Source organism: Gouania willdenowi, chromosome 24 (assembly GCF_900634775.1).
Source record: "Gouania willdenowi chromosome 24, fGouWil2.1, whole genome shotgun sequence".
NCBI classification, from domain to species: Eukaryota; Metazoa; Chordata; class Actinopteri; order Blenniiformes; family Gobiesocidae; genus Gouania; species Gouania willdenowi.
The window spans coordinates 5,563,205-5,590,887 of record NC_041066.1 but is presented as its reverse complement, the minus strand read 5'-3'; the positions used below and the strand labels follow the sequence as shown (position 1 = coordinate 5,590,887).

The following is a 27,683-nucleotide window of genomic DNA, read 5'->3' as shown; positions in this document are numbered from 1 at the left end:
TGTTTATTTAATTCATCCTGTAGTTAAATGCTGTATATTACTGAAAGATGTAGTGGGTTAATTAAGATTTCCAACTAAACTAATAAAAAAATAACAAAGTGTGTTCAGGGCACTACAGCGTATGTTTACGGTCTCATATTTGTACATTGACAGTGTTTGCAATGCATTTATTCAGAAACAATTGTCTGTGCTTGCGCGCATCTTTCCCCGTGTCCCCTCCCGGCTGCCGTAGACATTCCTTCACTGTCAGTTGTTGTACGGTGACAAACATCGTTTAGCTTTGACACTCCAGCCTCAGCTTTAAGCTATGGAAGAGATAAACAGCATTGAGGTTGTTCCGTGCACAGAGTCCGACTACCTGAAGCCGTTCACAGTGCATTATAACCAGGTGAGTGCTCTGTGTGTGTGCTAAGGATGCTAAAGCAACCCCTTCATTCATTGCATGGCTAACAGGCTAGCTCAGCATGTAGGCTGGGATGACCTTAAGATCAGACGGCGACAAAAGCCAATAGTGCCACTTTTAAACTACAAACATGCTCTTTTGCACTCCTTTCACGCTCGTGAATCAATATGTAAGTGTGAACATTACGTTAGCCTCATATAGCAGGGCTGAATAGAAGCTAACAGGCTAACGACTATAGAGGCTGAGCATCAGATTGAAGCTTTATATTGGAGTCAGGAGGGAAGATGACAGCCTGTAATAGGTTTAATGTGACAGCAGAGCCTCTGTGCTGTCAACACTGGAGCTTTAACACAGAAACCATCGTTATTAAGCATTGTTACACATTCAAGTCTCCATCAACGGCAGGGAAAGTCCTGGAGGGCCGCAGTTCTGCAAGTTTACAACACCTGGCAGCCTCTAAGGGATGTTCATTTGTTATTAAGCTTTCTGTAGAGATGCTGACAATACCATCAAACTAACTACATGTTACACTAATGAGCCATACTATACTTTAATTTACCATTGTGGCCTTTGAGGAGTCAAAATGGTGATATATACGATATAAATCTCGATAATTTTATCAAATAAAGTCTGACCAGAATTCTGGGTTAAATTTGCTAATGCTAAATGCCACACAGGCTCATTTATTAACAAACAGCTGATCAATATGTGCACTCAGAAATCAATCTAACTTTGCTTTACATGTTGTTCTGAGAAGTAAAAGCAGCGACTCCTAAAACTAGTATTTTGTTTCATATGATATATGAAATATTATAGTTTTCTATATCGCCAAAATAGAAAACTCGATACATCTTGAATCTCGATATATCGCCCAGCTCTAATTCTTAAATTATAAAACAGCCTAAATTAAAACATAAATGGGTATATGAAGCAAGTGTGTTTATTTTATATACTTAAAGTTTATATACAAGTCAACACATTGCATATTTACTGTTAATTTCACATTGCTTGTCTTTAAGTTAGACATTAACATTTTATTTTCATTACATATTTTCTGATAATTTTTCATGGTGACTTACGTCGTCCTTCCGCTGTGGTAGATGTTAAAATCTCAGTTATTAATCTAACAGAACGTGCAACTGTGTCACATCCTGCTGCTCTTTAGGAAGGTAAACTATCTGTCACATTTTACAACGTACTGTATTTACACGAGTTCTTTGTTTTTTTGTCGGAACGTCTTCATTCATTCATCTCTGTTCTGAGTTGTTTCTGGGTTTGCTGCCGCTGTTGCCACTAATCTCGCGAGAGCTGCCACTCAGGCCATTTCAGGTGACTGTTCTCGCGAGGCTAGTAACGGCATTCAATTTAGTAAGGCATCTTTTAATTATTATTACATTAAAATTATAATTACGGAAAAATACTAATATGGGAAGATGGTGGGAAAGAGGGGTAAAATACGGGAGTTTCCCGGCCAAAATGGGATTCTTGACAGATATGGCTTTATTAGAACTGAAACACACAAGCAAATAGAAATATGATAAAATGTTTATTGTTGCTGATGCCAAACATTGGTTCAGCTGTGAGATTATCTGTTTTAGTCCCACAATAAGGACATTTTTCATGAGAGTCGTGTTTGTTTTATTACTCTGTTACATTGCATATATTTTTTTTGAAGTTTTTTCCTTCTATTTACTTCATGAAAGTGTCTGTTTGTACGGTTGTCGTACGGACAACTCCCGGTGCTATTGGTACAGTTGTCGTACGGACAACCCCCGGCGCTATTGGTACGGTTAACGAAGTACAAGTACGTAGCGTCTTAGGGCTAGGGTTTGGGTTATAACCCAATATCACAACAATCTTTAGGGTTAGGGTTAGGTTTAGGTTTAGTCTTTGTCACGTGACCTAAACTGGCCAATGACTAGGGATGCACCGAAATGAAAATTTGTGGCTGAAGCCGAATAAAGTATAAACGCTTGGCCGAATATCGAATGTAGTTAAGTTTTCACTATTTCTTTAAATACTGCATAAATAACCTAGAATACATTTTTAGACATGTCTTTTAAAGAAAGTAAATGTTTATTGAATATTCTGAAATTTTTTAAATATTCCAGTAGCCTTTGCTTTTCAAAAAAAGCACAACAAAGTTTATCATTTATATTAGCCCTTCAAATAAAAAAATATGCATTCAAAAAAAAAAGAGGTATGATGAAAAAAAATCACTTTCTAATGGTTTTGCTACAGTGATATACATGCCTTTAGCCTCATTCAGAGAGACAGAGTTGAAAAAGTTGTTTCCTCCCTCCTTTGTTATTCCACATTTTGTAAAAAGTCAGCTTTAAACAGGTGAGTTGGATTTTGCCCACGTTAGCAGGTGACGTCACCTAACACGCCTCCTAGAATGTGAGCTCCTCCCTCTCCAACTATTTAACAGCTAAAACAAACACTGCGGTTTAATATAGAATATATATTATACTTTATTGTTATATATGTAAATGCAAACTGCACTACTGGACGCCCAAACTGCACTAGTTTTTCTGCTGTCGATGGTGTTGGGAGTCACTACTTGGAGCCACGGCCAATGTTTACACACATCGGCTGTTAGCACTCTGTGTTAATGCTACACCAGCCTATGGAGCGAGACCCAGTGTACTGAAAGGAGGGGGGATGTTTATGGATTGCTCACAGCGCCAACAACGAACTCGGTTGTGGATTTGGACAGCTTCCAACCTTTACACGGTGACGGACAATGGAGAGCGGTAAGCGTAAAGAAGAGAGTCTGGCTATGGTTGTGTGCAGAAAGGAGGAGCTGCTGCTCTGGTTCTGCAGCAACGCGCACTCACTTTTCCGACTCAAAATCACTTCACGTTGTTTGATTGCGTCATTGCGTCACACGTTACTATTCGGCCTTGCTTTTAACTCACTAAACCAAAGGCTGAATGTGGCTTTTTTTGCAATATTCGGCTACCGAATATTTGGTGCATCCCTACCAATGACTGACCACATAGGGGCCCTGCATACAGATAGATTGTCAGTATATTGATACGGCAACCGTACGAGTAGCCATGGCAATACTTTATTTACTCTTCAACTGTTGTTAATGTTTCCTTTTTATCTTTTTTCCCCACTTTTTCTTTTCTTTTTTTTTAACTTTCAGCTCACTCTGTATTATTCCACTACAACTTGTTTGTAATTTGACACAAATCTGTCTTTTTTTTTTTTTTTTTTTTTTTTTTTACAATTTTTTGTTGCTGCTCCAAGTATTTAATTTCAAAAAAGGAAATGACAAATTCATCTATTGCAGAAACAATTAATAGACTGAATAACTGTGCCTCAGATTTTCCGTTTCAGGGTATACCATTTCCGTTTTATTTAAATTTCATCAGGTTTCCCGAATAAATCAGGTAAATCTGTATTTTTAAATGCTTCAGAAGTCAAAAAACATTTCACCCAAATCTCCAAAATCTTGCGAGATCGATGCGACCGAGAGGTCTTGTGTGTGATGAATCTCTCTTCCAAACACTTGCTACAGATTGAACCTACTGGTTAATGAGTAAATATGGCAAAAATGTGTGATAAAAGCCTTTTTAAAAAATAAAACCCATCTTTAGTTTTTATATGCCATGAGATGATTGTGTTGAATTAAGGTCAACAAAGACTCTCAATACTTCTTTCTTCAGTTTAAGCTTTGAATTTGATCTAGACTTTAAACATGTTTAAGCCTGTGGAAAAACGAAGCTCAAGGACAGCTCTGCAGTCGTCCTGCAGATGCACGTTGGCGTATTCTATATACACATCCATATCTATATATAATTGGGTGTGGCCTTGTAGAAACGGGTATTGTCAATATTCACTCATCCATGCACTGATTAATCTTTTTCATTTTTAGCTGCTTATCCAGGTCATTGTGATTAAACAGGGACAGTGGATCATCAGAAGTGTAGGCAGTTTAGATCGATCCCTAGTACAAGAAAAAAATATTGAACATTTTTGTAGAAAAGAAAGAAAATGAAATGAAACCACTAAAGCTCATGATAGATATTGAGCTGATGTCAGTGTGTCTAAGTTCAGTCTCTAAAGTACAGGTTTGAATGGTGTGAATATGTGAGAGACGCCTACTTACTCCAGCAAAGGCGCCAGTCCAAAATTAATTTATTTTTAGAATTCCAAATATTTGTGTAGTTTGTGCAAAGACACCTTCTGTTGTGTAAAATGTGGATGGCTGTGCGGAAAGTGTGGGCTGAGAAAACGGCTTCTTTGAATTTTGAACCTGCTCAATAACAGTGTTCTACAAATGTACAATTTACTGAATGTAATCTGAGGAGGCATTGCTTCATGTGTACTTTTTCAGATAATTTAGCAGTAGCACAGTGTTTAATGTAATGTGTTTTTATACTTACCGTGCATCAGGGCTGAACGATTTTGGAAAATAATCTAATTGCGATTTGTTTTGCCTCAATATTGCGATTTTATATGCGATTATTTTTTCAACGGCCTCTTGTCATGTATTTTTCAATGAGCACAAGCAATAAATCAATTTGTTTCATAATAAACAATTTCAGATTTATTTAAACTTTAAATAAATATAAAATATACATTTTAAAGCACAGATCACAACAATAAAGCAAATTAATCTGTGGATTTACCTCTTCAACATATCTATTATCTAACTAACTTCACATTTCATGAAACATGTAAACATGTGGACTGCACTAAACTATTTCTGAACTTAACAGGAGAGGACAAGACAGGACAAGAAAAAAAATTGCAGTCTTTGCGATTAGAAATCGCGTTTTATGATATTGCGATATCGCAAATGCTATTAATCGTTCAACCCTACCGTGTATATATGAAAACGATTATCCAGAAAAAAAACCCCACTTTTATGTAAAATGCATAAAAGCCGCAAAAATAAATGTTTTCATTCATTGGTCACACTTTAACAACAACAAATATGTTACTTTGAACTAAAACTAACTGAACGTCAAAGAATGAAGGTACAGTTTAAAGACACGTGAATATAACAAATGACAATAAATTATTACAATTTTGAAATAATTAATGCTCTCTTACATACAACCACTGGGGACAGTAACTAACATTTTTAAACTGTACTTGTATTGTTTATCCAAAGGTTGTTCTCATTAAGTACTGGGGATGTCGCGATGCAACTTTTTCACTTCCGATATGATACCGATAATTGAGCCTTGGTAATTGGTTGATACCGATATCGATACGATATCAGCACAAATCATACATACTTTTATGACTTATTTTGTAGTGTTGAATGTTTGAAAAGTCTTGATCAAGTGATGTTACTCAAACAGAGAACAATAGTCAGCAACAGTAGGTATGAGAAAAACTGACCCATTTATTATTAACCAATTGGTTACATACATTTTAACCTTCAACATAATATCTACAGTATTCTACAATTGAATAAATATAATATAATACATATCGGAGATTTTAGGTTTAGCTTCTTCTTGGTTGTATTTTTGTCTTCAAATTAAATGTTTGATGGTTTAATCGTCCCAAAACTATTGAACCTGAGCCTCCACGTGCTTGCAATCGCACAGCTGCTTTATTTTATTTAATTTTTTTTTACTAATTATGTGTAAATAGTTGAGTTCACTTTTAAACTTGAGTGAATGTGCTGCACCAGCCATTTTTTTTTACCTGCTTATCTGCTTTAGTGTAGTTAGTTGCTCAAGCCGAAATATCTATTCAAATCAACATTTGCTAACTGTCAAACACAGGGATAAAATAAGAAACGTTCACATTGGATCTATGGTGTCGATAAATTGACCCAATCATCTTCTTTTTCATCATACCAACAGCTGCTCTCAAGTGAGCGTCGTTAGCGACGTACCGGAAACAGTGGCTAGTGAAACGTGGGGTTGGCAGCTCCGCTTGGCTGGGGTTGGGGGTTAAACGCTGCACGGTCAGCCGCTGTCGCAACTGCTCTTTTTTTTTAATGCACTTAAAAATGACTGCAGACATCAGATATATTGTCAAAAGTGAAACTTTATTCCTGTGATTGTCCTCAAGAGTTAAAATGTATAGAACAATCCCAAAATAAAAAATAAATGAGGCTCTGTCATTCAACTATTTCAAGCTTTAACATAGGTTTAATCATTGATCCCTGACAGGAAATTGGGTGACATTAATGTTGTTCTCATATATTCTTTATATGACTTAATAATTAAAAAGGAGCAGTCAGAATAATCCATGTCAGTACAACTTATATATATATACATTTTAATTGTAGCTTAGTCATTATTTAAAATTAGATTTTTATTTTTGACATACATTTTTAGTTAATTATGGTTTCTTTTTTACTGTATTATTTTTTATTTTGTTTCCTCACAGGAGTTAAAAACATATCTTTTCTGAAAAAGTTGATACATTTTTCTTAAAAAATGGAATAAAAAAAAAAAATGTGTGGAAAAAAATTAAAATTGATTTTTTTAGGGTCCTAATTCAGAGGATCGATTTAAGACAACATCAGTTTTATTTCACTTACATATAGAAAACAAAATACCAAACAAATGTGATATTTTGATAATTTCCTTGTCAAACATTTCAGATATTTAAATAAATTAGTATTTTCAACAAAAAAAAAAAAATACCTGTGATGTGTTTCACTGATGTTGATCAATAGTTTGAGTTTCCATTGATTTGATTGGATCATTGGTAACCAATCAATATATTGATCCAGATTACTTAAGTCTCTCAGAGCTGTCCTTCAGGGTCATTTCCTGTTTATAGTCCATGAGATTTTGCAGCTGTGGATGCTTTTGTAAAACCATTTGACCACACGTGGACTGGAGGTGATGCAGTCCTATAATGTCTTTGTGGAGGGCTGATGAAAAAAGTGGTGAAAGCTGTTGAGATTTAAAGAGTTCTTTTGTGTTTGAGGATGTTTTTCCTCCAGCTGCAGCTGCTGGTTTTACACTGTTTTAAAGAGGTGTGTGTGTGTGTGTTATTAGATTTTAAGCACCTCAAAGATCAACATTACAGAGCCCTCCATACAATAGCTGCTCACACAGAAGCCTGTCGTTTGTGCTGCCCCAAAGCCAGAGGGACCACATTAATTTCAAGATCCTGTGTTGCCCACTCCTGCCTCCTTTCCTCTTCCTCCCAATGGGCTAATCTATCTGTGCTAATCCATGTCGGCCATGATCCTCCATCTCCCCTGGGTCACTCAAGCTGTCCCCACCTCCCTCTCCTCTCAGCAAGTGGCCTGAGTAATGAGGGGAGCCCTACCATCTGCGTGAGCGGGCTCAGGTTGGAGGGAGGATGGGCACGTACACGGTACAATGATTCAAAATATTAGGAAAAAACATTTTTATCTGATAAGTAATTGCAAAAATAAAGGTAAGAAGTAGCTCAACTGTTACTACTGTAACTTACTGTTAAGATGGTATTTTACTAAACCAGAAATAAATGTATTTTTTGGTCTTCTCGGCACCTGAACAATCAGGCTGCTCTGTGTGAGTTTGAATATCCTTGGGGATCAATAAAGTATTATTTTATTGTAGTGCAAAAAGGTCCCATTCGTAATATAAAAAGTGGTGCTGTTTTCCTGTTGGCACATTACCCAATAAGTTACACCAGGGGTACACAATACGGCGATCGACCGGTCGATCGCTTACGTGAGCTGCAAGACATAAACGATTGAGAATGGCACCGTCACATATACTAAAAATAAAACCAAACAATTTAGCTTTTGACCTCAGTTAGAGGGGGTAAAAGAGCACCAGTCTGTTAATTTACAAGTAGAAGAAGACCCTCCTCCAGCCCAAAGCCGGTCACACACCAGCCCCACCAGGTACATTTATTCTCAGCATCTTCAGAACAACCTACGTGTGTGGAAGCCATAGAAGTTCTTCTGAAGAACAAAATGAGCTACAAACACTGAAGCACTCTCCGTGCTACTGACTGACATAGGGCCCTATAAAATTTGCGTTAACGGAATTGACCAATAAAAATGGTTAAACGCGAAAATGGACAGAATCGGCATGAAACGCCGTCACCATGGGGCAAGGAAATGTATGGGGAAAAAACACTGTCTTAAAACATCGCAAATCATCACTGACTCCTATAGAGCCACGAGTGCCTGTTTAACTTTGTTGTGCCTGTGAAGCTCCATCCGTTTTTTGTGTAGCGCAGCGGCGCTCTGTGAAAACGTGATCAGCTTTAACCATCTTTCCCTGCTCAGTATTTGAACTGTTGTGTCTGGCTAACTAAGAACTAAGAAGTAACTCGTAGGTACACATTCACAGTCGGCAAGCTACCTCATGTACAACTGTTACAGTGGAAACTTCCGGTTTACAAAATAAAAGTCTGTTGGAGCAACGTTATTAGAATGTTACATTCTAACAATATCTCATCAGAGCTACAGAAGATAGGATAATTTAAATTAGGTTAATTTAAACTAAGTTGATCGAAACTTAATCAATGAACCTGATCATATTCAGTAAATTAGTGTTTCCCAACCAGGGGTACGTGAGCACATTGCAGGGGGTATGTGGAAACATTAAGAATTTATTTCCAAGATACTAAAAAATATTCTCAGTCATTTCATATGTCTGTCAATAAAATGTTACGTGTGCGCTATGACTTGTTTTTAAAGTTTAAATGCCTGTTTAAAGGGGACATATTCAAAGAAGATCCTTTTGTTGTAAATGTCATGAAAGTTATATATAACACAGGCATGTTAATTATTTGTTTTGTATTTATTTATTTATTACTTATTATTCTTATTTATTCTTATTTTTTTCTAATTTTAACTTTTTCTTTAATAACAATATAATCATAATATATTAGTATTAACCATACAGTATTAAAAATACAAACGTTTACTATAATATTGTTTCTTATATTTATCATTTTTATTGCCTTGAAGGCAACATAATCTTCATGTTTAATTTGAGTTAAATAAGAATAAAATGACTTACGTTGAATATTCAATTGTGTTATGTTTTACTTTTGGAGAATCATGAACACGTATGAGTGAGGGGGTACTCATGGTATGATCAAAAGGCTCAAGGGGTACACAAGACGAGATAGGTTGGGAGCCACTTTAGTAAACATTATTGCTGTTTTCATACATCTTTATATGACATAAAAATAATTAAAAAGGAGCAGTCATAATAATCCATGTCACTACAACTTATATCTACTGATTAATTGTATCTTACTCTTTTTTTACATACATTTTTGTTTAATTATTATTTTTTATTTATTAGTATTCATTTGTTTTATCACAGGAGTTAAAACTAATACTTTCCTTAAAAAATGATAAATGTTTCTAAAAAGAAACATAATTTAAAAAATTAAAGTGGAAAACAGAATGTGGGAGAAAATAACAGATTTTGGAAAAAAATAAAACTAGTGGCACTGATAAATCTGCTTTTTATTGTGGGTCTTTGATGAAGTGAGAAGCTGTGTTTGGTGCTTTGCATTTTCAAAATATGTTTCTTTCTTGCATTTTTTAAAAATGTATTTTAATCAAACTCAGTTTTTAAGTGTTACTATTTCAATATTCTTTTTGTATTTTAATAGAAAGAAGTGGAACAAACTGCCAGCAGAGCAGTTAATGGCACTTTCTTTATCTATTGCATATGATGGAGAGGGATATTTTCAATGTTTTTACTGCAATATTTAATGTTCTTATTGATTTTTAGTTAAATGTTTTCTCTCTCATTTCTTTTTTATCATGTAAAGCACATTGAATCGCCTTGTGTATGAAATGCACTATACAAAATAAAATATATTTGCCTTGCCTGCCTTGCCTTAATATCAAACAAATATTGAATAATTGTAATAGTAATAATAATAATATAATAGGAATAATATAATTGTAATAGTAATAATAATAATAATTCTGAAAGTGTAAATATTACAATCTAATTATTTACAATTATAACACAGTAGATCATGAAGAGCTGACCATGGTAGAAGTAGCTCGCCAGCCCTACTAGTGTGAGAACCAATCTCCTTTTTCTATTCTCCTCTTGTGGAGTCACGACAACAATAATCGTTACTGTACAATCACAGTAAAAACCCAGTTGGCTGCCAAGTATCGTGATAAAATCGAACGGGAACAAAAATGTGTCGCACCGTGGCTAGGAAACGCTAAGTTCAGTGAAAGGACAGCTTTTGCATATATTTGTAATGGAATTGGTCGACAGCTTTCCTCCTGTGTACCTGAGTCTGGCTCATTGACATGAAAAATGACCACACTTGTGAATCATTCACTGAGTCCTTCTTTGAAACCAGCGAGCCACGATGAGCATCTGCACACACAGGCGTTCACGCAGGTTTGACTTTCACCAAGTAAAAGGCGTGGCGAAAAGCAGGAATCACCATGTGTACGACAAACACACACACTTTTACATCAGAGTAGTTACACCTCTAGACTTCCTGTTGGTTTGGTTTACTTTGTTACTTAAATGTGTTTCATTCATGCAAAATAAACACCCGCCTGTGGATTCAATGCACTAGGCCACTTGTTGAAACTGTAATGTGTTTTTCGTTAAGAAGAATTATCCATAAAGTGCTAAATTATAACCGTTTTTGCACATATTTGCATAATTCTTGAAGAGCTATTCATCCCTTTAAGCTACAGGGCATGAATTTCTTAGAAAAGTAATCAATGAAGTGATTGTTGGCAATTAACAGAGGAGCATGTTTTCTGATATAGTGTTAGTACATGATGCCTTCAGGTACGCTTTTCATGGTTCTTGGTGTGTGTACAGAAGATGAAAGAAAAACTAAACTCATTTGTTAAACCTTTTATTTTGAAAATGTCAATTTTAATATGACAATTGTTGGATGATAGAAAAACAAACCCCATTTAAAAACCTCCCTCAATGCATCCTTTGTATTGAGATCTATAGACATGTGGAGGAGTCTCCTCTTCAGATAAATCCACTTTCACACAATCACTGTGGATTCAACAGTGTCATTAGCGTCCCACTCCACGTTCTCCTTCTGTGCTTGGGTTTGCTGAAATAGGCCTGTTCTATTGTAGAAACATCCTCTCTGTGTCTGAAAGAGCTGGTGGGTGGAGAGGTGTACTCCAAATCTGAATCGAGGCCATGTTTCCTCAGGCAAGGAAAATATAGGCCGACTTTATCATAACTGCAGAGCATACAGTGGTGAGACATGGACAATTATGTGCTCAGCTAATTAATATATCAGACCAGTTGGCTTGTGGTCGGTGTGTAAATGGAACTATTGTGTTGTAAACATTCATTTTGTTGTTTTTACACAACTAAAGAAATAGTTCAAAAAAAGATTTATCATAAAAAAAATAATAATTCACCTACCTAAAACCATTTTTTGAAACTGAATATTCTAAATATTTTAGATTTAAATAATCCAAACTGTCATCTTGCTGAGAAAATCTGCTCATGCAGAAACGACTAAAACGAAATATTCTGCACACTGAGATTGAAATGAATTTCTAAGTAGTATGTTGACTACAAAACCTTTTTTAATAATTGGATACATTGCCCCCCCCAATATTGTCATATTGAGCTCATTGGTTAGGAGATTTTTGTTCTGTTTGAACAGACTTTTGTAGCTAAAATCCATGTAGAATAAATGACAGAAAGGTGTCATGATAGGTGTCAAAGGGGTGCATCACAGGAAATAGACACACCATGACAAAACCAAGTAGTGGGGAGGCGTTAGACTGGACATGGGCCAATGGCCAATGGCAGCCCTCAAAACTCAAAGTAAATACACACAACACAACTATAAAAACACACAAAAATATCAGAACAATACAAAAATCAACGCAATGCACAAATTTCTCCAAAAACTTACAAAATGACAGAAAAGCACATGATTGGATGACACAAATTGAGAGAACCACAAAAAAATGAGACCAACAAACATGGAATTTTATAAATATACATAAAACGAATACCGAAATGAACTAGATGATACATGACCAAGTACTAAAACCTTGTATTGAAACCGCTATCTAAACATAGACACTTGGAAGCTGAAATACAAAGTGTAACCCTGATGTGACAATATACACTCTAAAATGGTCATGCCCACAATCATATAAGGGATATTTTAATCCTAATGCCAGTAAGGTGTATAGGTCTGATATGATCTGATCTTATCTACAAATTAAACGTGTTATACTTTTTGTCCAATAATAGACTGTGTATATTAAAAGTGTTATGTGACTAAAGACAATGAAACAACTGCTTACTTTAAACTTAAAGAAAAACATCCTGGAACATAAAGACTGCTTGCCACACCTCCTCCATAAACCAGACTTTCTGGATCTCTACCTGCAAAAAAAAAAAAGGTCCAACAACTCAGAAACATTGTTGCTATTCATAATTGAATTCATGCCACCACGGCGTGCGACCGGCACAGAAGAGACCGTTTGTAATTAAACGCTTGGAAAACTACAGAAGGAGTGTTCAGTTTACATCCTGTTGATGTGACCGCAGGGCAAGTGTAACTAAGTATCTCAGAGATGAACTACTTAAGGAAGTCTTTCAGGATTTACTCGTCATGAACGATGATGCTGCAATAAAAGTGTCCATAACAGTCCCAATATTACTGCAGGTTCTACATAATACCTCATTCAAATTTGGAAAGCACGTCTTGGAAACAGTCTTTTGAATAAAACGTTATTTCTTGTCTATACAGTGTCTGTTTATTAGTGGAGGACTTATACTAACTACATTCTTTGTGACCCTTCACCAATTCAACAAATACTTTTAGCTTTAAAGTGAGAGTAACAGAGATGAAAATAAACTATGGTCGCTTTATTTCACAAAATTTGGCCATCAGTGCATTATAACTTTCAAAATTTTCTTTTGGGGATGTACCCGAACCCCCCCTCCTTTGTTTATTTCTGTACTTTTTTGTATTTTTGTACTAATTTTTTATGTTTTTGTAGTCATTTTGTCTATTTTTGTTGTCATATTTTGTGTTTTTTATGTTAAGTTGCATTTGGCGTCATTTTGTCTATTTTTGTTGTCATATTTTGTGTTTTTTATGTTAAGTTGCATTTGGCGTCATTTTGTGTGTTTTTGGAGTAATTTTTTGTATTTCTTTTGTGTGTTTTTAATGTCCTTTTGTGCATTTTTAATGTCGTTTGTGTGTTTTTTTTTATTGCAGATGTATATTTTTCTGTTGTTTTGTGTGTTTTGAGAGTAGTTTTTGTGGGTTCTTTTGTCGTTTGAGTATTTTTTTTATTCATTTGCTGTATTTGTTTTATGGTGGCTGATCAGCTGCCATTCTGCGTTTTGGATTCAAAACCAGTCTTGTCAGATCTGAAGTGACGTCACCACTTCTCACTAATGTCAATCAAGCAAAGCACTCTGGAATGGGCTTTGCCAATGACACATTGTTTACGGAAGTCTAAGAGTGAAAAAAATATGTGTATTAGGGAAGACTACTGTTTTTTTTAATATTAACTTAGTGCTTTGATTTTCAGTATTTATAAGGCTTATTCTTGTCTTGTATTTTCACAGAACGGCACAAAGAAATCCTGGGACTTCATGCGAACCCATGACAGGTACAACCCTTTACCACTTTCTATGGTTCTTTCTATTCATTCATTCATGGTGCACTGTGCGAATATTTAAAATAAATTGTCCTATGTAATTGGAATATTGAGGATTGCTTTGTTTTGTGCGTTACACGCATTTCTGATCTGTTCTGTAAACAAAGATACGCTTTGGAGGATGTTCCACTGGCACAGACCTTCTTTTATGAGAACTGGCGCCCTGTTATTCCACATGGAAAAAGCTGTAAATGTCTGAGCATCATTGGGGGCCACTCAAAGAGAAATATCACACATTTGTGTTAAAGCCCCAGTTTCTACTGTCCTAATGTACCATTCTGCCTTGAGGTAAGTGTCAGGTCATTTCAGCCCTCCTGCGTCTTCTGCTGACCCTCGTGAAAAGTGGGACCACTGAGAGAGAAAAGCAGTAAAGCTTGAATCCTGTCATTTCTTAGAGCGGAGATCCCATGGGAACGTGCAGCCCCTCCCCAGGTTTCTCTTCAACTAAGATGGTATCACTTCACCACTTCACTGGATGGTCGATTAGTTGTTTTGCGTTTTTGTGTAAGTGTGCGTAACGCTCTTTTCTCAAGAGGATTTTACGCTCCCAGAGTGAACGCAGGGCCGTGCAAACTCAGTTAAAGGGTGTTGTGGAAAAAGACATTATTTGGCTACTTTAACACCTAAATATAAATTTCCTAAATCAAAGTAAGAGCAATAAGAAATAGCTGAGATGTTTGGTCTTTATTGCCTGGGTTCTATTGAATTGCTACCTAGAGGGCTGTTATTTTTTATGGATCTAGGATTATTGCCACATATATTTTAAAATGTTTTGTAAATTTTATTCCTAAGTAGAATTCATTATATTAAGAAATCCAAGAGCGCCTCATCTTGGCCTGTGGCCTGAATCGAGCCCACCTAGAGCCTCAGATTTTTCGTTACAAGAAATTCACCAATTGTCTTTCCGTGTCATTTCTACATCATTTTACCGATTTCCATTTAGTTTCTGTTTCTTCCACTTTCCCTAATTAGATCCTTATTTGCTAAACTTCCCGAAATCATGCCAAATATGATTAACTGAGTTAACTTTTGTTGTTTATTTCACATTTCTCCTCTGTAGAAATTTGCCGAAAGCATGCGCTGAAATCACGCAACAAAACATAGCACAAAAGGCTTTAGTTTGTGTCATACAGCTTTTTCTACTTCAGAACGGTTTGAACACCATATCGCAACATTTTGCGGTAGATTTTCCATCACTTTGGCCACCCTTTTACAGTGAAAAATGATATTGTCCGCAATAAGCATGTGAATGGTATATTTCATGTCAAATTGCAATTTTGGATTTAATTTTTTTTAGTTAATAAAAATATGAATACTAAAGTGAATTACGCCATTTCCGTCTGTTTTCTTGATCACAGAAAATCGGAGGCCCTACACACCTGTGTGTCTTATCAAGCCCATTAAACTACTGAGCCAACATTTCAGCTTAAGACATATCTGTAATTGAATGCATGATGGACTCTCATCTCTTTCTACATTCTTCCATTTCATCTCCTACACATGAATCTTCCCCTAATCCACCATCAGCAAAAACAGACAATCCTCCAAATGTGGCATTGCCTTTAGCTTTAAACCTTTAACCTTTATTTCAACCGTCCAACAGAGATCACGCATCGTTAGGAACCACTTGTCTGGGCGCAGCAGGTACTGTTTGTTCAAGTCAAGCCTGACTGGCAGCCTCTTGCCCTGTTGCAAAGCAACCTAAACACAGACTCCTGAACAACTGGAAAAACACATGAAGCCTAAGTTGGTGGAGTCTCATTGCTGTGTTTATAATGGAGTGTTAATGGGAGGTTTTGTAGACTGGTGCAAATGTGTTAATCACAGTTTGTAGTTTTTAATGAGTGAAGAAGCAGCGATTTGGGAAATGGACAAAGTCAGTAATGAAGCTAAATGTGCATTTCACTCCCTTTGAGGAAGGTTGATCTGTTTTTGTAATGAATCACAGGATTGGTAAATCATTAAAAACTTGAGATGTGTTAAGAGTAATCTTGGATAAAAGTAAAGTATTTCAGGTATTAGGAAAAGCTTAATTGACTTTTCCTCAAATTCCTCTTCATACTTTTTGCCGAAATAAAGAGGAAAAAGAAGAAAGCTTGGACACTAAAAGAAGACAAGCGTGGTGGACCAAACTACTGTTTGGTTCCACGGAGGGATGCGCGGAGGTCTTGCAGTTATAGTGCGAACCGGGCCGACCCTAACTGGGCAGGCATTCGCCTATTTATGTCCGAGCCCGACTGGAAACAGACAGTTAAAACCTGTTTGTTTTCCTTATACAAATGACATATTTAAGTTTTTTTGTGGTAAGCCCGCTTTTATTAACAAACAACTGTTAATGTCAATAGAACATATCAACACACGGGTAAACAAGCGAATACGCGCAAGAGACGTAGTTAATCTATTTACATAATTTATGTATCAAAACTAAGGATAATTCATGTTCTTGTGTAGAAAAAAGAATTGATTCAACAGTGGATGGATTCAAAGCTTTCCTCCTCTGCAGCGCTGAAGCTGCACTCACTGCTACTGCTGGAAGGAATGCCAAGAACGCAGTGCGCAAGGACACTATGTGACCGAACCCGACAATCAGTTCTATATCTGTCCAAACCCTGCCCGACCCGTCGGGTCCTGTCGTGCTTCGGTCGTGTATCCATCCTCTACTTGCAGTAAACGGTCACATGAAAAGAATGGGAAAATAAATAAATATCTGCTGCTCTGGTATGAAGAGTTCCCGCGCCGGCTTGGCTGATGACTGCAGTTACACTAACGGAGTCTTATTTCTTGATCCTGCCCTATGCTCCTTTAAGGTGTACATACAACTTAATGTCTGACCCTCCTATGAAATGCACAGTCAAGTATTGATGAGAAAACAGCTGAACAAGGTTAGAAAGTTTTGGTCAAGATGAAACATTGTCTGCTTCCGTAGCTGGTAGAGGTGCTGTCGTATATGTAGATTTTAGTACAAAATGTTACTGTGATCTGAACGAGACAGTCAGGTGTCGACTTCTGCTCTCAGGTAAATGACTCAACCTGCTCCACCAGCAGACCCTGAAAACCGATTGGTTAGGAAAGAGGAGACCCTGTTCTGTCTCCACCCACTGGACGGGAAACATATTGACCAAGTTTGTTACTTTAGGCTGATGCAGTGCCAGCCAGGTGTGCCCACATTTAAGACGAGGCTTAGGTATTATTGTGCCGTCTTTTTCCTGTGTGCAGAAGAGAGATACAGTATATTAAGAGCAGCCATGGCAGGCCTCCATTTAACACCAGTTTACTGCATATAAAACCATATGTTCTGGCCTCTCATTAAAAACTGTAATTCGAAAATAAGAGAAACCAGTGTTTGGTTGAGATGAAGGTCAGAGGATGTGCAGTAAGATGTTGGCAGTGTTAAAAGCTAAAATAAACAGTGTGTGTATGTGTTGGTGTGCAAGAATGCAGTTGATAAGTGACAGTGTTTAAAAGCATGAGTCGTGTGTAAGCATTAAAATATGCAATTTTTTTGCAAAAGGAAAGCTATTTTAAAACTTGCAGGTGTGGTAAACTTGATCATTGTGGTAATGTAGAGTTAAAGCACTGAGAGCGCTCATTGTCTCATGTCATTGCTTCTGTGACACAGTGCAAAGATGGATTATATCGCTCTTAACCTAGTTCTCCTTCTCGTGGGAATACGACTCTGTAATAATACCTTGAAACCCAGTTTACCTGCTGCTTAGCCCAAGGCTCTGCAGAGAAAGCCTAAACATGCATTAAAAGACCTGCACGTGCATTTACCGTCCCATCAGGAAACAGGAGAACAGCAACAGACACCCAGACCTGCCACAACACCTGTCCCACATTCACTTATGTTGGAGGCATTTAGCACACAAAAGATGTAGTTTTTCACCAATTTAGAGCTGAAATTTAGTAAAAAAAAAAAAAAAAAACACTGAAATGCTTGAGACCAACAACAAAAAGGATATAATGGGAAGAAAACTGACACTAAAAATTGATAGATCAGAGATGGGCAACTATGATCACTGTGAGGGCCACAAAAATGTGATTGCATGATTTGAGGGCCACCTTATCAACATTCATGTTAATATTTAGAAATATCTGAGCATTAAGACAGGAAAGAATGAAGGTATGTTCTCTGTTTTTGTGTCATTAATGGGCTTTTTGACTTATTTTTTGTATTTTTTGATGTTTTATGTTTTTTGTTTTTCTGTAATTAGTCGTGTTGTGTGTTTTTAGTTGTTCGTCGTTGTTTGTCGTCATTTTATTTTGATATTTTGTGTGTTTTGGAGTCGTTTTGTGTATTTGTTGGGGGGAGGGAAATAATATTCAGAGTTTCTGTAGATTGCACAATTCAAATATGAAGTTTTTAAAGTGCATCAGAGGCTTTTTAATCAGCGGCACACAAGCTGTTGACCTTTTCCAAAGCCGAGGTAGCTCCACACAGGAGATATATTTTATTTGCCTTTATTTAATTAAGAAAACTCAGTTTGTGTTGTATTGTTACAGAACTGAAAGTGTTTTAATTACTGGTTGGATTTGTGATTCAATAGACATAAAAATAGATCCGACAAAGCAGCAAATTATGTGGAAAACAAGCAAACGGCGAATGACTCCCACATTTGGCAGATGTGCCCTCTGATCAGATGTACGTGTCTGCAGGCAGTGCATGGCTAATGCAGCAGCTTTATGTGATATGTTTGCTTTCACAGAGTGTGGTTTAGCTGCTAGCTTGTTGTCATTCTGCATGAGAATCTTTAAGCTAACAATGGGATTCCAGCAGTCTGTGCGCACCACGTTTAGATAACCATGACCAAGCAAGCACCACAAAGAGAACATGCAAAATATACACGCATATATTTCATCAAAGAGAATCAAACTTATCGTATTTTAATTGTCTTTTGCAATTTGGGATATAAATAGGACACGCTCCGCAGAGGTTGTGCAGTCATCAGCCCTCAGCCGGAGTCCTTGTTCCCTCTCCATGGGAAAGTCAGGGCAAGGCTTCCTGCTGCCTGAGATGTTTCCGCTTTCCCAACAGTGACCTGCCACACACACACACTCTCACACACACACTCGCACTGTGACCTACCTATACGTCTACAGTTATTGGGTGCCCACAGTGGAGCGTTTTCACATTGACCTTCCTCCTTTATCGCCACTTCCTGCTTGTTTGAATTGGAGGTGGAAATCCATGGTTACGTGACCCTCTTGCTTTAGGAAATTGTTCATTGGTTATATATATTAGCTTTTTTCTTAATCTTGTCATTTTATTTTTAAACTCTTAAAACAGGAAAGGTCCAATACAAAGAAACTTAGAGGGTCAGAGTGTTTTTTTGCTGGTGGTTGTTTGAACCAGTTTCATAGTTCCTTTAGTGAAACCGTCCAGAAGTGAGTGATTTTTTTTTTTTAATTGGCCTTTTCTTTTTTTTAAGCCTTCCTAGCTTTTATTTTTCCAAACTCTCAAAAAACCTTAAAGAAGAAAAATGATACCCATTTTGACACCCACTGCACTATTTTTATTATCGGAGGTTTGTGGTACAGAAATCTCTATAGGAGTCTGCTGTGGGTTGCACACAGCATACAGACTGATCTGCTCCCTGGAACAGATTTATTTACATTGCCTCTTTCTGCACATAACAGAATATACTGTATTCCTAGTGGTTTAGGGCTTGTAATCGGAGGGTCACCGGTTTGAATCTCACCTGGGCCATCATCGTCCCTTAACCCTAACTGCTTCCCGTGACTGCCCACTGCTCCTCAGGGTTAAGTTAAATGCAGAGAACAAATTTGAACAGATTTGTCTAATCATCTTCTAACTCTACTACAAACTTCCATTTGATCTAAAAATGATGCAAGCGTGACCCCAAAGACACTGCCACAGTCACATTTCTGGTGTTTCCACTGATTGAAAGTTGTTGAATTTGTTGAAAGTTGAAAACCAGAACAGATGCTGATTTTGGCTTTCCACGAAATACGAGTGAAGTCTTCTCACTGAGAATACGATAAACAATCAAAACAAACATAACGTCAATCGAATGCTGTCTTGTCTGGTGAAGAAATGCAAGGAATCATGGTGTTAGAATGAAGCAAAAACACACAAACTTTTCTGTTTTTTGCCGCTGTCTTTGTATTCTTAAGTTGATTTTGTTGCTTATTAGTGACATTGTGCGTTCAAGTCCTTAAAAATGTTGCAACAAACAAAGAAATAATGGTGGAACTTTGTTTGTGACGACCATTTTTCAGATTGACCTTATCTGACATGAATTCTGGTAATATGGACCTCAGGTTGGATGGTCCCATTTCTGTGGTCCCCACTGTAATAAGTGTCCCATCTTTGATTTATAGCTTTCTTTCAGGTTTTTCTTGTACATAAAAGACTTAACATTTTGTTTCTCCCCCCTCAGTGTATCAGTGCTGATCTTCAACACCACCTCACACTGTTTCATACTCGTCAAGCAGTTCCGTCCAGGTACCGATTTATTTTATTTTTCATTTTTTTGGTTACCCAATTGCAATGCAAGCTGACTGTCCATTTGTTCGTTTGTCTGTCCTCCTACACACCCGTCCTAGTGGTGCCATTTTTCTTGTCACCATACCCTTGTTTGTTCTACATCCTGTGTTCACATTCACTGAAAAAACAAAAAGAAAGACTGTACTTAGAAACCCAGTTTGTTCAACTGGATTTCAAAAACAATGCAGGCTCATAAATACACTGCGAGAGGCCCCATTTCAAAACGGTCCAACAGCCTTTGTTACAAATCACAAGGGACTATATCTCACTACACTGTGCTAAATTCAAGGAAGTCTGGGCACTGATATATCGGTTTCCTTCTTGCTGGTGTTGCTGTAGTCCAAACTATAAAGTGGTTCCTTATCTGAAGTGTTTGTTTGGCTACAATGACATTTGAGTTTTAAATATATTTTGTTAAGAAATGTTGAAAAGTCCAATTTCATTCTTTTTCTCTTCACTTCCTTCCTAATATCAGCTGTATACATGTGTGAGTGGGAAAAGTCCAAGGTGCAGCCGCCAACCAGCGCTGAGAAACCTGAGGAGGGAGCCGCCACGGCCTCTGAATCTCAGGAGGGTCAGTCGGCCACAGAGGGCGAGAGCGGCTCCCAGTGGCCCCCGGCCTCAGCGGGGGTCACCTACGAGCTCTGTGCCGGCCTGGTGGACAAACCCGACCTCTCCCTGGAGGAGATTGCCCGGCAGGAGGTGCTGGAGGAGTGTGGCTATGATGTGCCAGCTTCCAAGCTGAAGAAGATCACTTCATACAGGTGAGGCTGTGGGACGGAGCTCAGCTCTTTGTTCCTCATTATTTCTTGTGAATCTGCTCCATCATTCCCACTGGATTTCTCTTGTCATAATTGTTAAGGGACAATATTCCTACTGTCCTATTTCCAGTAGTTCTCAATTATATTCTTCGATTTTTTTTTTGAAAGATGTATTCTTTGAAATAACCTACATTTGTGATCTTGTTCGTATGAAGGAAATAATTAGGCTGCTTTTGCAACCCTTTGAGGTCCATGTGAAGCATTGTGTTAACAGCTGCAGTAATCCATGTACAGTGGGGCAAAATGTATTTAGTCAGCCACCAATTGTGCAAGTACTCCCATTTAAAAAGATGTGAGAGGACTGTATCATAGGTATACCTCAACTATGAGAGGCAAAATGAGAAAAAAATCCAGAAAATCACATTGCCAAAGACCAAAGACCTGTCAAAGGACACCAGGAACAAAATTGTAGACCTGCACCAGGCTGAGAAGATTTAATCTGCAATAGGTAAACAGCTTGGTTTGAAGAAATCAACTGTGGGAGCAATTATTAGAAAATGGAAGACATACAAGACCACTGATAATCTCCCTCGATCTGCGGTTCCACGCAAGACCCCTTGACAGGGATCAAAATGATCACAAGAACGGTGAGCAAAAATCCCAGAACCACACGTGGGACCTAGTGAATGACCTGCAGAGAGCTAGGACCAAAGTAACAAAGGCTACCATCAGTAACACATTATGCCGCCAGGTACTCAAATCTTGCAGTGCCAGACGTGTCTGCCTGCTTAAGCCAGTACATGTTAGGGCTTATCTGAAGTTTGCTAGAGAGCGTTTGGATGATCCAGCAGAGGATTGGGCGAATGTCATATGGTCAGATGAAACCAAAATAGAACTTTTTGGTAAAAACTCAACTCGTCGTGTTTAGAGGAGAAAGAACATCATACCTACTGTAAAGCATGGGCCTGGTAACATCATGCTTTGGGTCTGTTTCTCTGCAAAGGGACCAGGACGACTGATCCGTGTAAAGGAAAGAATGAATGGGGCCATATATTGTGAGATTTTGAGTGAAAACCTCCTTCCATCAGCAAGGACATTGAAGATGAAATGTGGCTGGGTGCTTGTGGCCGCTAGGGGCGCTTGTGTGAAAGTTACCGGTCTAGTGCCCCTAGTGGCCAAAAGTTACACCGTGTACCTTTAAATAAAATGCAGTGTAAAAATGTCTGAGTAGGCACATCTTGCCACTTTGTGCACTAATCCTGGCTACTGTAACACAGCATAATAAACATGATCAAAAACTCATTTGTGATATCAAAATGGGGTCACGACCCAAAAAAGGTTGGAAACCAGTGCATTAAAGAGATCTTCAACCCACATTAAAGACTATATGTGAGCTTTACTAGTAGGAATGAGCAGCGATTTAGAAACTGCAGATGCAGTAAAAAGCTTGTGGAGGTTGACATATTTGACGAAAGGTGACGTCGTGATTACTTCTGTCACGTCACTCCAACTGGTTTGATGAGATTAAAGGTATCTGATGGTTGCCATGGTAGTCTTGACTTCCCTGTTTTAAGATGTCTTCCTTGTTGAGCTGGAAGGCATACGTGGGTCTGTAGGAAAATTGGTGATTGTGGCAACATCCAAATGATGTGTCCACTAGCATTTTCAAAATCGCTTTTTATGTTTCCTCTTGAGTGCCACGTCAATATCCATCCACTGTAATGTTCCTGGTCTTCTTAGGAATAACGTCGTAACATCCAGGGAACTGGATGATATGTAACTAAGCACTGAATCGTCAGACAGAATAAAACGCTAACTCACTCTAGTCTCTCTATGGAAGCGGAATTATGAAGAGTAGTCCTAACACGAAGACATGATATACGAACGCTGATTGAAATCACTAAAATGGTGCTGCTCACATATAAAGGGATATCACGTGTTTTTGAAGGCTGAGGGGGATTTAAATGACTCAAAAGACATTTCTTACACATAAGTAACAGTTTTATCATTTAGCTGGTGATGTGAGGGGTTGTGTATCCATCCATCTCCGTCAGGGTAACATTAGCTGCAAAAGTCCAAAAGCAGCTGGATGGCTTTGACTGACGGCTCTTATGAGCGCGCTTTAGATTTAAACCAGACACATTGTTGGGCTTTGTTGGTGGTGTCTATAACTGTTGTTATGTGTAGGCTGCTTCCATTTTAGAGATAGGGATCATCTTAACCCTCATCACACCTATGAGGGTATGTTTGACAGAAGCTGGCAGTGAAGCTCCGTGTTAATGGCAGGAAATCTGAGGCAAGGCTGGCTGCATCACTTGATTTACGTTTGTTAATATAAGAGCAGAAATATGAAGTTTAATTTCAGCTGAAGAATGAGAAATGAAGTCAAGTTTAAACGTTTCACAGGTGATTTCTTTATATCGTCCACAGATCGGGTGTTGGTGTAACGGGTGCCCAGCAGACCATGTTTTACGCCGAGGTGTCTGAGGACAACCATGTGAGTGCGGGGGGAGGTGAGCCCCGGGAGGGCGAGCTCATCGAGGTGGTCAAAGTCCCGCTGCACGAGGCCATGACGTTCGCTTACGACGAGCGCATCCCCAAAACCATGGGCGTCATTTTTAGTTTCATCTGGTTTCATAATAACATGTCTCCCAGGTACAAGATCTCCACCAATGTGTGATCATCATTATTAGCTTTCTTTCTACCACTGATTCTGAAACACAGGTCCAGCACATTCACTGTATCGACCCCTTCATTTATAGCTCTTTATCCTGCATTGCCTTTCTGTGTGTTGGCACAAGCTAAAGGGTGGATCCCTGGTCTTTGTGCCACCTGTTATCTCTCTGTCATGTCCTGTTTACTTGTTTATTTTATATTTTGTTGGCTTTATATGATTTCAAATATTTCTGAAATCAAATTTGCTATTGTTTGTTGATTATAGGCACTTTTGTTTATTTCACTTTTTGTGCCATTTCCTATCAGTAGCTGCATTCCACTTATTTGATACACCTGCCCTTGGGTAAAGGAATACTCCACTGCTTTGAATCTTGATTTAAAATGATGGCTATCTGCAAAAATTACAATAACCAAAAGGCATCTAAGCTTTAAGCTGGGTTTGCTGTTTACATAGATCTGGATTTAATTGGCTCTCTTTTCTTGTATTTCACATACATTTATTGTTCTTAAATATATCTGTCATACACACACGACATTTAGATAAAAAAAGAAACAATGGAGTATTCTTTTAGTCCACCATCCAGTAATGCAAAAACTGTACTAGCCTATGTGGGGCCTTTCAGTGAGGGAGGTGTATCGGACACGCCTCGTGGGAATATCCAGATTTACAGCCTTTAAGCAATACCCATCACTGTACCCCTGAAAAACCAGCCCGGCACTCATGGAAACACACGGACACGTTGTTTGAAATGTTTCATGAAATAGGATCCCATAGCAAAAGTTGAAACTTGATTCACTTGGCTCTTTTTATCCTTTTTAGATCCACCTCACAGAAGCACAACCCTGATTATTATCACTATTTTTGTCATTATTCAGACACGTATCATGTTTAAATAATGGAACAGGGTTCAGGTGCATGTTTGAATATAACCCAGTGCTTTAGGAATCATCTGTGACTCTTAAACCAACATTTACACTCAAACCTGATCTCTCAAAGTGAGTTCCTCACAAATCTCAGGTCAAAATAGTCAATCTTTTAGTCACGTGGATGTGATGGCCACCTTCATGCTATTACGTTTCAGAACCACCCACATGTCAAAGACCTAAAGGTTGGAATGCTCTTACTTGTCTGTTATTATGTTGGCACTCTTGTTCATTGAAAAAGGGCTGGTACTTCATTCAACGTCCTATAAGTGACGAGGTTTAAAATATGCAAATAGTGAAGCGAAGCCAATTCCAAACAGACAACAAGTATTGTTACTTTGACCTATCACAGATGTGTTTTAGAGGAGTCCACTGGTTTATCGTTCTCATGGCTTGTCCTGGTGCACTGGCAGTGCTCCAAGTTAATGGTACTTTATTTAATTTATTTAGTCTGTAAATATGGCAGCGTTTTGAATAACACATCAAAATGTCTCGCATTAAACCCAGCGTATACATGCAAACAAGACAGAATCACTTCAATACAAATAAACCCGTTTGCAAATTCTTCAACCCAACACAATTGGAAAAGTTTACTTTTTCATCACGTTGATTGACTTTGTCACCCCCATGCTGCCTTACAGCAAAATGGGCCTGTGTTCAAGTCCCGGGGTACACACTTGGGTCCTATATGCGTGGAGTTTGCATGTTCTCCTCATGCTTGCGTGAGTTTTCTCCAGGTACTCCGGTTTCCTCCCACCTCCAAAAACATGTTAGGGTTACTGGAGTCTCTACAATGCTCATTGGAGTGAATGGGAGTGTGAGTGGTTCAAGAAATAAGTGCAAACAAATGCAGGGTGGCTATAACTTAGACTAAAATCCTTTACCTGTGCACTTTCTTCAAAAATGGCTAAAGGCCCAATTAGTGGCACATTTTTATGTGGGGGGGAGTTGGTGTGAAGGGAGAGGTACGTTAAATTAAACATGTCTCTGTGTGAAGTTAGGACTTAGCAAACTAACTTTTAAATTAAGTGGTTTTAGTTAAATTAAAACTAATTCAGATGACTTAAATTACACTAAAACTATAATAAGTTTCCATCGTATAAAAACAGCTAAATTCAAATATTAAGATGGAAAAAAGCAAAACGAGAGGATTTCATTTATTGAATCTGACTTTTCTTACTGAGGCTGTGCCCACGTATAGTTATTGAGTCGTTGGAGCTCAGTGTGTCCAACCGCCTTTGCCAAGTGACAACGTGACATCAGCATATCTACACTTGCTACCTCTCCTGTCACTATGGTGATTATTACATGCCTTGAAGTATTAAAACCACCCATTCTTTTGTGTGGCCCCTAGCTAGCTGCTGCTGAACCGTTATGTTAGCGCTGTTGAAGGCAGCTGTCGTCTGAACACTGAAGTGTTTCCATTTTGCTGACATCACTCGATTGAAGGAGTCAAGCATGCTGTTTTCATAGGATCTCCTCCTCTTCATTAACAACTGTGTATCGATTAAGAACTGACCAGTGCAAAATAAGGCAGCAGTTTTTAAATTAACCCAGCTCTTAGTGATTTGCATGTTCTATCACTCTGATTGGTCACTACAGCCAAAAAGAAAACATAACTGCTAATTTCATGACTTTACCACCACATTCTTGATTGTAGTGCCATCGCTCCATGATTGTGGGCGAACATTGCAAAAAATCTACAAGGCCAATCGACAAAGTTTTTTTTTTTTTTTTGTTTTGTTTTTTTGCATCTATTCATGAAGGAGAACAAGAAACTTGTTTCGCGACATGTCTTCACTCTGCAAGACATGTAAAGTAACTTTCTCTGCTGTGAACAGGCTGCGAGTGCTAATACGCAATAATTATGCTAATGCATGTCTGTTGAGCACGAAAAACAATTGACAATCAAGTGTCAACAGTATTAAACACAATGTTTGCATTCATTTTTACAGTTATTCAATCTCACTGCAGCTTTCCTTAAAGGGGACATATCATGCTTTTAAATCCTTCCTTTTTACAAATAAATCATACAGTTGTGGTCTATTTAAAGCGGAACTGCAATGCTTGGGTCTGAATTCCTCATTATTATAGCTCCACAGGCCCCTTTTCTGCCCCTTTTCTGATGTGCTTCTGAGAACAACTTGTTTTGGTGCGGCCTCTTTAAATGCAAATGAGACACTTTATATCCCGCCCCCTCTCCAGGTTGCAGAGGTGACACTCGGTTTAACTCCACCCAGTTCGGCCATTTTTGTAGTTTGATAGAAGAGATACGATTATCTTGTGGCGCAGAAAATGTTTATTCACACGTTATTTACAAAATGTCAACAACAGAAGACTTGTCCATCCAGCTTTACATGTTAGAGCCAGAGTCGGACCCGGCGGAGCAAGATGAAAATGAAGATGATGAACCTGCAGAACCCTAACAAGTGAGCTAACACAAGCACCGAGCTAACGCTAGCGCCAAGCTAACGTCACAAAATGCATTTTAATACAGTTTTTTCGGAGACAAAAACGGCAAAATGAAATGACTAATGAAAACTTTAGACTTAAATGAAATCACGTAGGTCATATCATCAAGGATCTAAAACGAGCACACAGCGCTAACATATGAAGACGGTGCAACTGCTAATGCTAACAAAACAATGACAGGGACGTCTTATCATCACACTTTTTAGCGTTATTTACAGCTTACCGAAGTGCTCTGTTTGTCGTCTCCAAAGACAGAAGGAATTGAACCCTCAATCAGACGAAGTCTTTCGGCAAATCCTTCTTTATACTGGTGGAGGTTGCTGAAGCAGT

At 38.0% G+C, this 27,683-nt stretch overlaps 1 protein-coding gene across 1 annotated transcript; it reads left to right on the top strand.

The window, feature by feature from the left end:
• The first annotated feature begins 222 nt into the window (after positions 1-222).
• Positions 223-26,917, top strand: nudt14 (nudix (nucleoside diphosphate linked moiety X)-type motif 14). Its single transcript, XM_028439752.1, has 5 exons — positions 223-388; positions 13,921-13,964; positions 20,414-20,478; positions 20,996-21,284; positions 23,712-26,917. The coding sequence occupies exons 1-5, from the start codon at positions 308-310 to the stop codon at positions 23,959-23,961; spliced, it is 729 nt and encodes a 242-aa protein (XP_028295553.1). The 5' UTR covers positions 223-307; the 3' UTR covers positions 23,962-26,917.
• The last annotated feature ends 766 nt before the right edge of the window (positions 26,918-27,683 follow it).

Bases quoted from the DNA above. Each gene is read 5' to 3' on its own strand.
- nudt14 (XM_028439752.1), top strand. From the start codon at position 308: ATGGAAGAGATAAACAGCATTGAGGTTGTTCCGTGCACAGAGTCCGAC. The intron at 389-13,920 runs GTGAGTGCTCTG...GTATTTTCACAG, and splicing joins TCACAGTGCATTATAACCAG to AACGGCACAAAGAAATCCTG. The intron at 13,965-20,413 runs GTACAACCCTTT...CTCCCCCCTCAG, and splicing joins TTCATGCGAACCCATGACAG to TGTATCAGTGCTGATCTTCA.